Below are 13,117 nucleotides of genomic sequence, written 5' to 3'. Positions count from 1 at the left end.
AACCCCATAGACAGTACATAAACCCAATAGACAGTACATACACCCCATAGACAGACATCAACACCATAGACAGTACATAAACCCCATAGACAGTACATAAACCCCATAGACAGTATATAAACCCCATAGACAGTACATAAACCCCATAGACAGTACATAAACCCCATAGACAGTACATAAACCCCATAGACAGACATCAACACCATAGACAGTACATAAACCCCATAGACAGACATCAACTCCATAGACTGTACATAAACCCCATAGACAGTACATAAACCCCATAGACAGTACATAAACCCCATAGACAGACATCAACACCATAGACAGTACATAAACCCCATAGACAGTATATCAACTCCATAGACAGTACATACACCCCATAGACAGTACATAAACCCCATAGACAGTACATAAACCCCCTAGACAGTACATAAACCCCCTAGACAGTACATAAACCCCCTAGACAGTACATAAACCCCATAGACAGTACTTAAGCCCCCTAGACAGTACATAAACCCCATAGACAGTACATAAACCCTATAGACAGTACATAAACCCCATAGACAGTACATAAACCCCCTAGACAGTACATAAACCCCATAGACAGTACTTAAGCCCCCTAGACAGTACTTAAGCCCACATCAGCTGTACAAACTATATCAAAGAAAATGACTTGGACTTTTGATTTATGTTCATCTGATGTCTTTATATTGCTGGGGACAAACACACACACACACACACACACACACACACACACACACACACACACACACACACACACACACGATAAAAGCATTCCTAGTCTGAAGACAGGAATAGTATATTCCATTTCACTAGAGGTCAGGGGTCATATTTGAGAGGGGTCAGGTAGGAGATTGAAGTGGTTATCCACAGCGTTTTGTGGGTAAATCGCGCAGGAAGAATTCCTATTAGATTTTTGTGCTTTCCAGAGATGCTAATAAATATTTGAGTGCAGGTCGGTAGAGCTTCACGAGAGGAGAGACAAGAGGCAAGGGAAGACCAAACACAAGCGCTCACACTGAGCCGCATGACAACAAACACACAGACAGGCCATTTATCATAGAGACATCTGAGGGAAAAATCTTCCCTTTCACACAAACTCACACACACGCACATGCGCACACTCACGCACACACCAACATGCCCAACACACACACTGCTCTTCTGCACCTCATGAACCATTCTCAGAGAAAGAAGACACTGATAGAGAAAGTCAATAAATAGTTTTCCACATTTTAAAGTGAGTTCCCTTATTCCACGGTTAAAAACCACACACTACCATTCACACACTGCTGTAAGTAGCTTCAGCTGTTCCAGGCCTCCCTAGTGGGAGATATGTGACGTTGGTACAGTAGACTGGAAGTGGGGAAAGTCACACTGTAAGATATACTGTTTTGGAAAAAGGTATATTAGTGAGGAGGCCTGCACGTGTGTGTGTTCCAATGCGTGTGTTTGTGTGTGAGTATGACTGTGTTTGTGTGCATCCGTGCGTTGGTAATGTGCGCGCGTGTGTGTGTGTGCCAGCGTGTGTGTGCTCAAGCATGTGTGTGTGTGTATATACAACTCACCGTAGTGGCCTGAGTGTCCGTAGCAGGCGCAGCACCCGGAGCATACCCAGTATCTTGGGGCTGCTGTTGGACACCAATGAGACAAGGATGTCTATGGCTGAGATCATCACCAGCAACCCATCTAGAAGGTTCCAGCTACTCCTCAGGTAGGCCTTATCACCAAACAACCAGCCCAGCGCAGCCACCTGAGAATAACCACAGACACGGGCCTTAAAGCCATATAGTCTACATACTTACATTCACATTCAAACAGGTAAACAATAAAGACAACAATACCAACACATACGGTGAAAGCAAATGAGTAAATGAGGTCATCAGTACCAATTTACTTAACATCACTGACCAAATATAGAAACTGGAATTACAGCACTCGATCACAGGATTGGTTAACGCTGGACCTTCCTTTGTTTATCCACAGAGTTTAGGTCGGCAGGGTAGCCTAGTGGTTAGAGCGTTGGACTATTAACCAAAAGGTTGCAAGTTCAAATCCCCGAGCTAACAAGGTACAAATCTGTCATTCTGCCCCTGAACAGGCAGTTAGCCCACTGTTCCTAGGCCATCATTGAAAATAAGAATTTGTTCTTAACTGACTTGCCTAGTAAAATAAAGGTAAAAAAAAAATAGAGTTTGGCCTCTTCCTACCTGTCCTGTGGAATCATCTCCAAGTGACCTTTCATTTGGATGTGTTGTTGTCTCTGGGTCAGTTTAGGAGAAAGGTGTTTTTATATTGATAAATGTGTCTGTTTTGTTTGATTGTTTATTGTGTATGTGATATTTGCTATTTAATTTTGTGTTTTACATTGTGTATAATTGTATTCTATGTATTGTTCCCAGGGCACGTGAGACCTAGGTCTCAACGTGTTTTTCCCTGGTTAAATAAATAACCAAAAATATGCTGAGCTCGGTTTGTTGTTTTGAAAAACTGTTTTAGTTGAAGAAACGTTTGTCTACTAGGCTACCTGTTTAGCCGCGAAGCAGTTAGCCTCAGTTGCTGGAACCACTGCTATCTGTCCTGGGATACTGCCAAACCCTAAAGTCTGGAGAGATGTTGCTTGGCACGGTAGGTAGACTAGCTGCTACCTATCAAGCTTGCCAGGTTTCTTTGACAGTTTTGAACACAGCCTGCAACATGTTTTATTTATACACATTGCATCTATAATCGCATTTGCGTAGCGTCGAGTTGAGATTCTGTGTTTTTAGGATTTACACACGTGGAAAATGTTGGGCCTTTTATAACATACTTTCTACATTAACAGAATATGTTTATCACTGTGCAACTGTCTATCCAGATAGGATGCCATTTTTTTCCCCAAGATTTATTTTCTACATTTTGGAATAATTGTGAAGACATCACAACTATGAAGTAACACATATGGAAAAATGTAGTCACAAAAAAAGTGTTACACAAAAAAATAATATTTTACACTTGAGATTCTTCATGTATCTACACTTTGCCTTGCTGACAGCATTGCACACTCTTGGCATTCTCTCAACCAGCTTCACCTGGAATACTTTCCAACAGTCTTCAAGGAGTTCCCACATATGCTGAGCACTTGTTGGCTGCTTTTCCTTCACTCTGCGGTCCAACTCATCCCAAACCATCTCAATTGGGTTGAGGTTGGTTGATTGTGGAGGCCAGGTCATCTCTTGCAGCACTCCATCATTCTCCTTCATGGTCAAATAGCCCTTACACAGCCTGGAGGTGTTTAGGGTCATTGTCCTGTTGAAAAACAAATTATTGTCCCACTAAGCTCAAACCAGATGGGATGGAGTATTGCTGTAGAATGCTGTGGTAGCCATGCTGTTTACGTGTGCCTTGAATTGTAAATATATCACAGACAATGTCACCAGCAAAGCACCCATACACCATCACACCTCCTACTCCATGCTTCACGGTGGGAACCACACATGCAGAGATCATCCGTTCACCTACTCTACATCTCACAAAGACACAGCAGTTGGAACCCCAAATCGCATATTTGGACTCAATAGACAAAAAGACAGATTTCCTCTGGTCTAATGTCCAATTCTAATGTTTCTTCGCCCAAGCAAGTCTCTTCTTCTTGTTGATGTCCTTTAGTAGTGGTTTCTTTGCAGCAATTCGACCATGAAGGCCTGATCCACGCAGTCACCTCTGAACAGTTGATGTTGAGATTTCTCCGTTACTTGAACTCTGTGCAATTTCTGAGGCTGGTAACTCTAATGAACGTATCCTATGCAGCAGAGGTAACTCTGGTTCTTCCAGTCCTGTGTCCTCATGAGAGCCAGTTTCATCATAGCACTTGATAGTTTTTGCGACTGCAATTGAAGAAACTTTCAAAGTTCTTGACATGTTCTGACTTGTCTGACCTTAATGTCTTAAAGTAATTATTGACTGTCGTTTCTATTACTTATTTGAGTTGTTCTTGCCATAATATGGACTTTGTCATTTACTACCTCATGAAGCTGGTTGAGAGAATTTCACGAGTTAGCAAAGCTGTCAACAAGAAAAAGGGTTTCTCATGCTTGTTCAATGTTCTATAAACAATTAATAAACATGCACCTGTTACAAACGGTATGCAATTAAGGTCACAGTTATGAAAACTTAGGGCACTAAAGAGGTCTTTCTACTGACTCTGAAAAACACCAAAAGAAAGATGCCAAGGGTCCCTGCTTATCTGCGTGAACATACCTTAGGCATGCTGCAAGGATGCGTGAGGACTGCAGATGTGGCCAGGGCAATACATTGCAATGTCCGTACTGTTAGACGGCTAAGAAAGCGCTACAGGGAGACAGGATGGACAGCTGATCATCCTCGTAATTGCAGACCACGTGTAACAACCCTTGCACAGGATCGGTACATCCGAACATCACACCTGCGGGACAGGTACAGGATGGCAACAACAACTGCCCGTGTTACACCAGGAAAGTACAATCCCTCCATCAGTGCACAGACTGTCCGCAATAGGCTGAGAGAGGCTGGACTGTGGGCTTGTACGCCCGTTGTAAGGCAGGTCCTCACCAGACATAGCCGGCAACAACATCGCTGTCAACAAACCCACGGTCGCTGGACCAGACAGGACTGGCTAAAAGTGCTCTTCACTGACGAGTCACAGTTTTGTCTCACCAGGGTGAAGGTCGGATTCACATTTAGCGTTGAAGGAATAAGAGTTACACCGAGGCCTGTACTCTGGAGCGGGGTCAATTTGGAGATGGAGGGTCCGTCATGGTCTGGGCCAGTGAGTCGCAGCATCATCGGACTGAACTTGTTGTCATTGCAGGCAATCTCAACACTGCATTACAAGGAAGATATCCTCCTCCCTCATGTGGTACACTTCCTGCAGGCTCATTTTGACATGCCCCTCCAGCATGACAATGCCACCAGCCATACTGCTCGTTCATTGCATGATTTCCTACAAAACAGGAATGTCAGTGTTCTGCCATGGCCAGTGAAGAGCACCGGATCTCAACCCCATTGAGTACGTCTGGGACCTGTTGGAATGGACATTCCCTCCAGAAATGTCTGGGAACTTGCAGGTGTCTTGGTGGAAGAGTGGGGTAACATATCACAGCAAGAACTGGCAAATCTGGTGCAGTCTATAAGGAGAAGATGCACTGCAGTACTTATTGCAGCTGGTGGCCACACCAGATACTGACTGTTACTTTTGATTTTGATTTTGACCCCTCTCTTTGTTCAGGGACAGATTATTCCATTTATGTTAGTCACATGTCTGTCTCAGTTGTTGAATCTTGTTATAAGTTCATTCAAATATTTACACATGTTAAGTTTACTGAAAATAGACGAGGTTGACAGTGAGAGGACACATCTTTTTTGCAGAGTTTATATACATATATATATAATGGCATACCGCTGGTTCTCCACCAGGCGGAGACTCGTCGAGGCCTGGTGACAGACGGAGTCTACATCATGTGGCGATGGCTCCCTTTGATGGACCTGCCAGGTCTCAACGGGCTCTCCGGCCAGGACTAATTAGGGCTGATTGTGGTTGTTGAGTAATCAAGGAGCTGATTGCTCACCAGCTGTATGAGTCCCATAAAGCTGCCAGAGGGGTGGGGACTGGGGAAGAGAGGTTACTCCATTATTGTCATGCTCAGTACCAGAGATAACGAAGCGAGCTCGGTTTTGGAAGGATGGCCAAGGCCGAATTGGGCAAGTCTGCTGGCCCCGTTCCTGTCAAGGAACGCCCAAAAGACGTATTGGGACCTTAACGACGAACAGGCGGCTAACTATGACGGTCTCAAACGGGAGATACCCAGCCGTCACAGGCTCATCGGGCCCAACTTTTCCATGACTGGAGGTTTGTGGCCGATTGACTGAGTGACTGCCGATACCCCATTTCCAAATCAAGAATAACCTTTTGTATCAGGTTTCGGGTAAAACAGAGGTACTGTTGCTGCCCCGACAGTACATGGGAACCGTTCTTCAGCTGGCCGTCACCCATTTGTTGGGGGCTCACCTGGGAGAAGACCCGGGAACAGATTCAGTTCCAGTTCCACTGGTCCAGGATGAGGAGGGCCGTGGAAGACTATTGTCGCAGCTGCCTGGAGTGTCAAATCACTGCCCCAAAAGCACACTTCTGAAATATGCTGCTTACAAGGCGATAGAGAAGTTGGGACCAGTCAATTACCGCAGCCAGGGAGATGGAAACCCCAACAGATTTACCACATGAACCTATTGAAGAGGTGGCACAAAAGGACGGCCTTGGCCGTGTTATGGTTGGAACCCAGGACGCCAACGGTACCAGTGGTGGTCCCGAGCAATGAGAACCTCGACCCGGCCCAGAAGAAATGAGGACCTCGACCCGGCCCAGAAGAAATGAGGACCTCGACCCGGCCCAGAAGAAAACGCTCTGGGGGAAACTAGGCGGTGTTCTCAGAGAAGCCGGGTTGCACGACCCTAATGGAACACCATGTCCTCACCCAGCCTGGGGAAACAATATGAAAGAGGCCATACCGGATCCCCAATACAGACGGAAGGCTGTTAAGCAGGAAGTGGAGGCTATGCTGAGGATGGGGATCATCAAAGAGTGCACAGCGCATGGTCCAGCCCGATCGGGTCGGTCCCCAAACCGGACGGTAGCCTGCGCTTCTGTAATGACTTCCTTGCTGTGAACAACATCAGCTTATGCAACACCTACCTCATGGCGAGGGTGGACGAGCTCATCGACCGATTGGGAAAGTTCAGGTAAGGTACCGTTGGTAGCTTCCTCCCGGAAAAAGACGTACATTTCGACACCTGACGGCTTATATCAGTCCCGGTGCTCTCATTCGGTCTCCACAGAACCCTGCCAATGTTCCAGCGCCGGTTGATGAACCAAGTACTCCGACACCAACAGTACGCTGCGGCCTATTTGGATGACATCATTATCCGCAGCCAAGATTGGAAAGAGCACCTGACGCACCTCCAGGCAGTACTGAATGCACTCAGGCAAGCCAGGTTGACAGCGATCCCCAAGAAATGCAAGCTAGAGTTTGAAGAGGTGGAGTACCAGGCGTATTTGATCAGACGGAGGAACGTAAAGCCACAGGAGAGGAAGGTCCACGCGATACGTGACTAGTCTGTTCCACGCACCAGGACACAGGTCAAGTCCTTCCTGGGACTGGCAGGATACTACAGCTGGTTTATCCGCGATTTTGCGATTATGGCCCCCCTTTCTGATCTAACCAGGGCCAACTTCCAAAAACAGTGAAATGGACAGGGGAGACCAAAGCGTCATTTAGGCGCCTGAAGGAAGCGCTGTGCTCCAATCAGATTACTGTAATGCACAATATCCTGGTACCGATGTTGGTCCAGACGGACGCATGCGACACTGGACTAGGTGCAAGACACTCAAATATTACCTGTTGGGCACCCACATCACCCTGGTCACAGACCATGATCCCCTGATCTGGATGGCCAGGGGAAAGGACACAAACGATCGGGTCACCAGGTGTTTCTTGTCCCTTCAACGGTTCTCTTTTTCTGTTGTGCACAGGTCAGGGGCAAAGCATGGGAATGCCACCAATACCTTGTCACAACACAACTGATTGGCTCAAATGCATTAAGGAAAGAAATTCCACAAATTAACTCTTAACAATACACACCTGTTAATTTAAATACCTCATGAAGCTGGTTGAGAATGCCAAGAGTGTGCAAAGCTTTCATCAAGGCAAAGGGTGGCTACTTTGAAGATTCTCAAATATCAAATACATTTTGATTTGTTTAACACCCTTTGGTTACTACATGATTCCATATGTGCTATTTTATAGTTTTATAGTTTTGATGTCTTCCCTATTATTCTACAATAATAGAGTCTATAAACTCTTGAATGAGTGGCTGTGTCCAAACGTTTGACTGGTACTGTATATATACTGAGTGTACAAAACGTTAAGAACACCTTCCTAATATTGAGTAATCCCCATTTGTTTCCTACAAACAGCCTACGAACAGCCTCAGCTCCTTGGTGCATGAACTCTACAAGGTGTCGAAAGCTTTCCACAGGGATGCTGATCCATGTTGACTCCAATGCGTTCCACAAGTTGGCTGGATGTCCTTTGGTGGACCATTCTTAATACACACGGGAAACTGTTGAGCGTGATAAACCCAGTAGCGATGCAGTATTTAAAACACTCAAACCGGTGCGCCTGGCACGTCCTACCATACCCCTTTAAAAGGCACTTAAATATTTTGTCTCCCATTCACCCTCTGAATGGCAAACACACACAATCCATGTGTCAATTGTCTCATGCTTAAAAATCTTTCTTTAGCCGTTTCCTTCAGTCAAATGACCTACTGGCCTTATGGGTGGAATGTCATTACAAATTGTAATAATTTCATAATTAAGAAACAGTACTTCAAAAAAGCCGCCAAAATCTGGTGTTTTTATGTCAAAGGGTTTTGTTATATTTCAGTCTTCTGTGATGTATATACAGTGTAATATTGTGTTTTGTTACTTGTCCCATTTTAATGTTCTGTGTTTTTTGTGGACCTCAGGAAGAGTAGCTGCTGCTTTTGCCAAAGCTAATAAACACATACAGTACCGGTCAAAAGTTTGGACAGACCTACTCATTAAAGGGTTTTAATTTTTTTATTACTATTTTCTACATTGTAGAGTAATAGTGAAGACATCAAAACTATGAAATAACACAAATGGAGTCAAGTTGTCAGAAAAATCCATTTTATATTTGAGATTCTTTAAAAGTAGCCAGCCTGTCACATTTGCATAGTAAACCTTTTTAAAACCCTGGAATGAGGTGTGTCCAAATGTTTTACTGCTACCGTATTTCAATCTACACAACTGACTGAGACACAACAATGAGACACAGAAACAAACAAATTGCATCTCAACTAGGCAGCCGGATGGGTGATTTGCATACGACGTTGTGCCTCACCCGAGTGTAAAGGCATGAATCTATATATAATCAGGCAGTGTCTTAGAGAATGATAAAACCCCTGACAAACAAAGATGTGTCGAGGTAACAAAGACTTTGGTTCCTATGTGAGTTCCGCCCAGACGTCTGACTTCCTGTGCGCGACGTTAATGAACCTCCCCCGAGCCCCATTATTCCTGAGCATGATTTAAATGTTGTGTTGGTCTGCCCTAAATTTGTATGTGTGTGTCTGTGTCTTCGTCTGTGTGCGCGAGCATGTGTGTATGTGCGTGTATGTGTGTTTGCGTCTGTGTGGGTGAGCCATGGTGTTGCATTGGGTCCTAGAATAGAGATAGAGGTCTTAGTGAGTGACACCTGTGAACTTTCTCTTGCCCTCACCCTCCTCCTCCTCCTGCCACAAGCCATGGAACTCAATTCAAAAGCCCGGACATTTGAATATTGGCAGGACATATTATTAAAAGATGTGTATGTGTGTGTGTCTGTAAGTTCAACGGTCAGTGATGACGAGAGAGATGAATGTGTGTGTATGTGTGTGTGTGACCGATAGCTTTGTCCATTCATATATACAGTCATTAGAGATAACACACACACACACACACAAACATTCATTCATCTCTCTCGTCATCACAGACCGTTGAGCTCAAACACGCAGTCTCTCTCTCTCACACACACACACACACACACACACACACACACACACACACACACACACACACACACACACACACACACACACACACACACACACACACACACACACACACACACACACACACACACACTCTAAAGTATGTCTAGTCATTATTCAAATGTCCTTGCTTTTTGTATTGAGTGCCATTCATTCCTATGTAAAGAGTCTATAGTGCCGATGGTGTCTCATGTTGACATAATATGATGCACAGTTTGAGCTACTTCAGGAAGAGACGCTGCAGGCTAGCTCAGTGCTGCCAGCTCTCATTGGCTAACTCAAGTCGTAGGCCAACCGGGGTACTGCAGGCTGCCATTAGCAAATAAAATATCCTTATTACACCTTTTGTGTGTGATTTAAAAACATATTTGGTTCAAGAACATGCATCTGGTGAATTAGAAGCAATTATTGTTATCATGATTGTCCTGAAACATGTTTTAATTTACATGAAAAATTGACCATGAAGACTGATATTTTCCTTTCCCTACAATTGGGGATTCTGTTTTCTGTTAACAATACCGTGGTCAGCCTTGAACCTCCGAGCTTGTAATGAGAAGGGGTAGTTGTTCTCCCATGGATCGCTCCCATTCAAGAGTGTGTGTGTGTGTGTCTCTGTGTGTGTGTGTGTGTGTGTGTGTGTGTGTGAGACTTACTCAGGTAATCACACAGGAAGTCTGTTTTCTTAAAGACTTTGTATGTAAAGGCTTTGTATCTGTAAAAATGTAGAGCTGAAGATCAATCATTTGGAGGTGGCCGGTGTTTTGAAGGCCCAGTGCAGTCAAAAACGTTATTTTCCAGTGTTATACACCCCTTCAAAATTAGTGGATTCGGCTATTTCAGCCACACCCATTGCTGACAGGTGTATAAAATTGAGCACACTGCCATGTAATCTCCATAGACAAACATTGGCAGGAGAATTGCCTTACTGAAGAGCACAGTGACTTTCAACATAGCATTGTCATAGGAGGCCACTGTTCCAACAAGTCGTTAATCAAATGTCTGCACTGCTAGAGATTCCTCGGTCCACCCTTAGTAACATCTAGGAGCAACAACGGCTCAGCCACAAAGTGGTAGGCCACACAAGCTCACAGAATGCAACCGCTGAGTGCTGAAGCGCGTATCACATAAAAATCGTCTGTCCTTGATTGCAAACACTCACTACCAAGTTCCAAACTGCCTCTGGAAGCAACGTCAGCACAATAACCATTCGTCAGGAACTTTATGAAATGGTTTTCCACGACTGAGCAGCGGCACACAAACCTAAGATCACCACACGCAAGGCCAAGCGTCGGCTGGAGTGGTGTAAAGCTCGCCACCATGGGACTCTGGAGCAGTGGAAACGCTTCCTCTAGAGTGATGAATACAGGTCCAAAAGGCTCCTTATTTCTACACCCAAGACAATTAACCAAATGGCTACTTACATTGATCCCCTTTGTTTTTTTACACTGCTGCTACTCACTGTTTACTATCTATGCATAGTCATTTTACCCCTACCTACATGTACACATTACCTCGAATAACCTATACCCCCGCACATTGGTAGTGGTAGTCTCGTTATGTATATACTATATATAGTACGTATATAGTCTCGTTATTGTTATTTTATTGTGTTTCTTTTGTTTATTTAGTAAATGTTTTCTTAACTCTATTTCTTGAACTGCGTTGCTGGATAATTAAGGGCTTGTTCATAAGCATTTCACGGTAAAGTCTACATCTGTTGTATTTGGCGCATGTGACAAATGCAATTTGATTTAATTTGATTTGATGAATCACTCTTCGCCATCTGGCAGTTCAATGGACAAATCTGGGTTTGGTGGATGCCAGGAGAACACTACCTGCCCGAATGCATAGCCAGGTGCGCAACGTTCACTGAGGACATGTCCCCCTACAATCTGAAATTGCATTTTTGACCCCCCCAGTTTAATCATTGGAATGTGATCCAAAAACGAGGCAGCGGTGTGCTTTAGGACCATGCGGACTCCTACGAGGAGTCAGGTAAGCTGTTTGGAGTGTTTATCCGACTGGATAATTATATATATATATACAATATACCCCCCCACCTCTAAAACCAATGTTGCGCCCCTAGTGCAAGCTGTAAAGTTTGGTGGAGGAGGAAAAATGGTCTGGGGCTGTTTTTAGGCTAGGCTCCAAAATCTGAAAACTACAGCATACAATAATATTCTAGACAATTCTGTGCTTCCAAATTGGTGGCAACAGTTTGGGGAAGGCCCTTTCCTGTTTCAGCATGACAATGCCCACATGCACAAAGCGAGGTCCATACATAAATGGTTTGTCGAGATCGGTGCAGTGGAACTTGACTGGCCTGCACAGAGCCCTGACCTCAAACCCATCGAACACCTGTGGGATGAATCGGAACAGAGACTGCGAGCCAGGCCTAATCGCACAACATCAGTGCCCAACCTCATTAATGGTCTTGTGGCTGAATGGAAGCAAGTCCACGCAGCAACGTTCCAACATCTTCCCAGAAAGGTGGAGCAAAGGGGGGACCATCTCCATATTCATGATTTTGGAATGAGACTTTTGACAAGCAGGTGTCCACATACTTTTAAAGTGTCCACATGCAGTGTATATATTTCCACACTATGAGGTTGGAATAATACTGTGAAATTGTGAAAATGATGACAATGCCCTTTTAGTGTAAGAGTTGTTTCAAAAGACCACCTGACATTTCAGTGTGGGATGGAGTTGTGGACTTCCTGGTGACATCACCATGCAGTAAATTAGCTAATAGACCAATAAGACAAAGAGTTCCAAACCTCTCTGCCAATAACAGCGCATTTTCAGTTTTCCAGACTAGTTTTCCAGACAACTCACAGACAAGTCTTGGCAAAAATTATTTTTAAAGAAACGGCTCTTTGCTAAGAAACTATTTTTGTTTCTTTTGACCATTTTAATTGAAAACAATCACAGTAAGGTAGTTAATTGTAACCCAGAAATTATTTGATATTCAGATAAAACTGGCTTTGTTTGACCTTCAAGGTATTTCTGTCATCTAAACTAAATACTACTAAGGTATTTTATGTACTTGAAGTATTTGTTAAGCTATATTTTCTCATCTCTCTCTAAATTATGACTTTTAGGAAACCCTATAATGGTACTCATTTTCTCTCTCCCCATTTCTCTCTCCCCCTTCTCTTCCTCTCCCCCCCTTCTCGCTCGCTCTCTCTCTCCCCTTCTCTTCCCATCTTCTCTCTCTCCCCATTTCTCTCTCCCCCTTCTCTCTCACTCCCCCTTCTCTCTTTCTTTCTATTTAGTCAAATATGCCTGAGGGCAGATTGATTATCCTGAGGGCAGATTGATTAGCCTGAGTATAGATTGATAAGCCTGAGGGCAGAGTGATTTGCCTGAGGGCAGAGTGATTAGCCTGAGGGCAGAGTGATTAGCCTGAGTATAGATTGATAAGCCTGAGGGCAGAGTGATTTGCCTGAGGGCAGATTGATAGGCC

The 13,117-nt window shown here is 44.3% G+C and overlaps 1 protein-coding gene across 1 annotated transcript in view; it reads right to left on the bottom strand.

The window, feature by feature from the left end:
• Positions 1-13,117, bottom strand: part of LOC135505195 (voltage-dependent T-type calcium channel subunit alpha-1G-like) — a 235,965-nt gene that overhangs the window by 92,236 nt on the left and 130,612 nt on the right. The window contains exon 19 of the mRNA XM_064924359.1: positions 1,593-1,777. Within this exon, the coding sequence (XP_064780431.1) occupies positions 1,593-1,777 (185 nt within the window). The remainder of the gene's footprint in view (positions 1-1,592; positions 1,778-13,117) is intronic.

The sequence above is a fragment of the Oncorhynchus masou genome, chromosome 18 (assembly GCF_036934945.1).
Source record: "Oncorhynchus masou masou isolate Uvic2021 chromosome 18, UVic_Omas_1.1, whole genome shotgun sequence".
In the NCBI taxonomy this organism is placed as follows: Eukaryota; Metazoa; Chordata; class Actinopteri; order Salmoniformes; family Salmonidae; genus Oncorhynchus; species Oncorhynchus masou.
The sequence above is the reverse complement of the archived record's forward strand: the minus strand, read 5'-3'. Positions and strand labels throughout refer to the sequence as shown.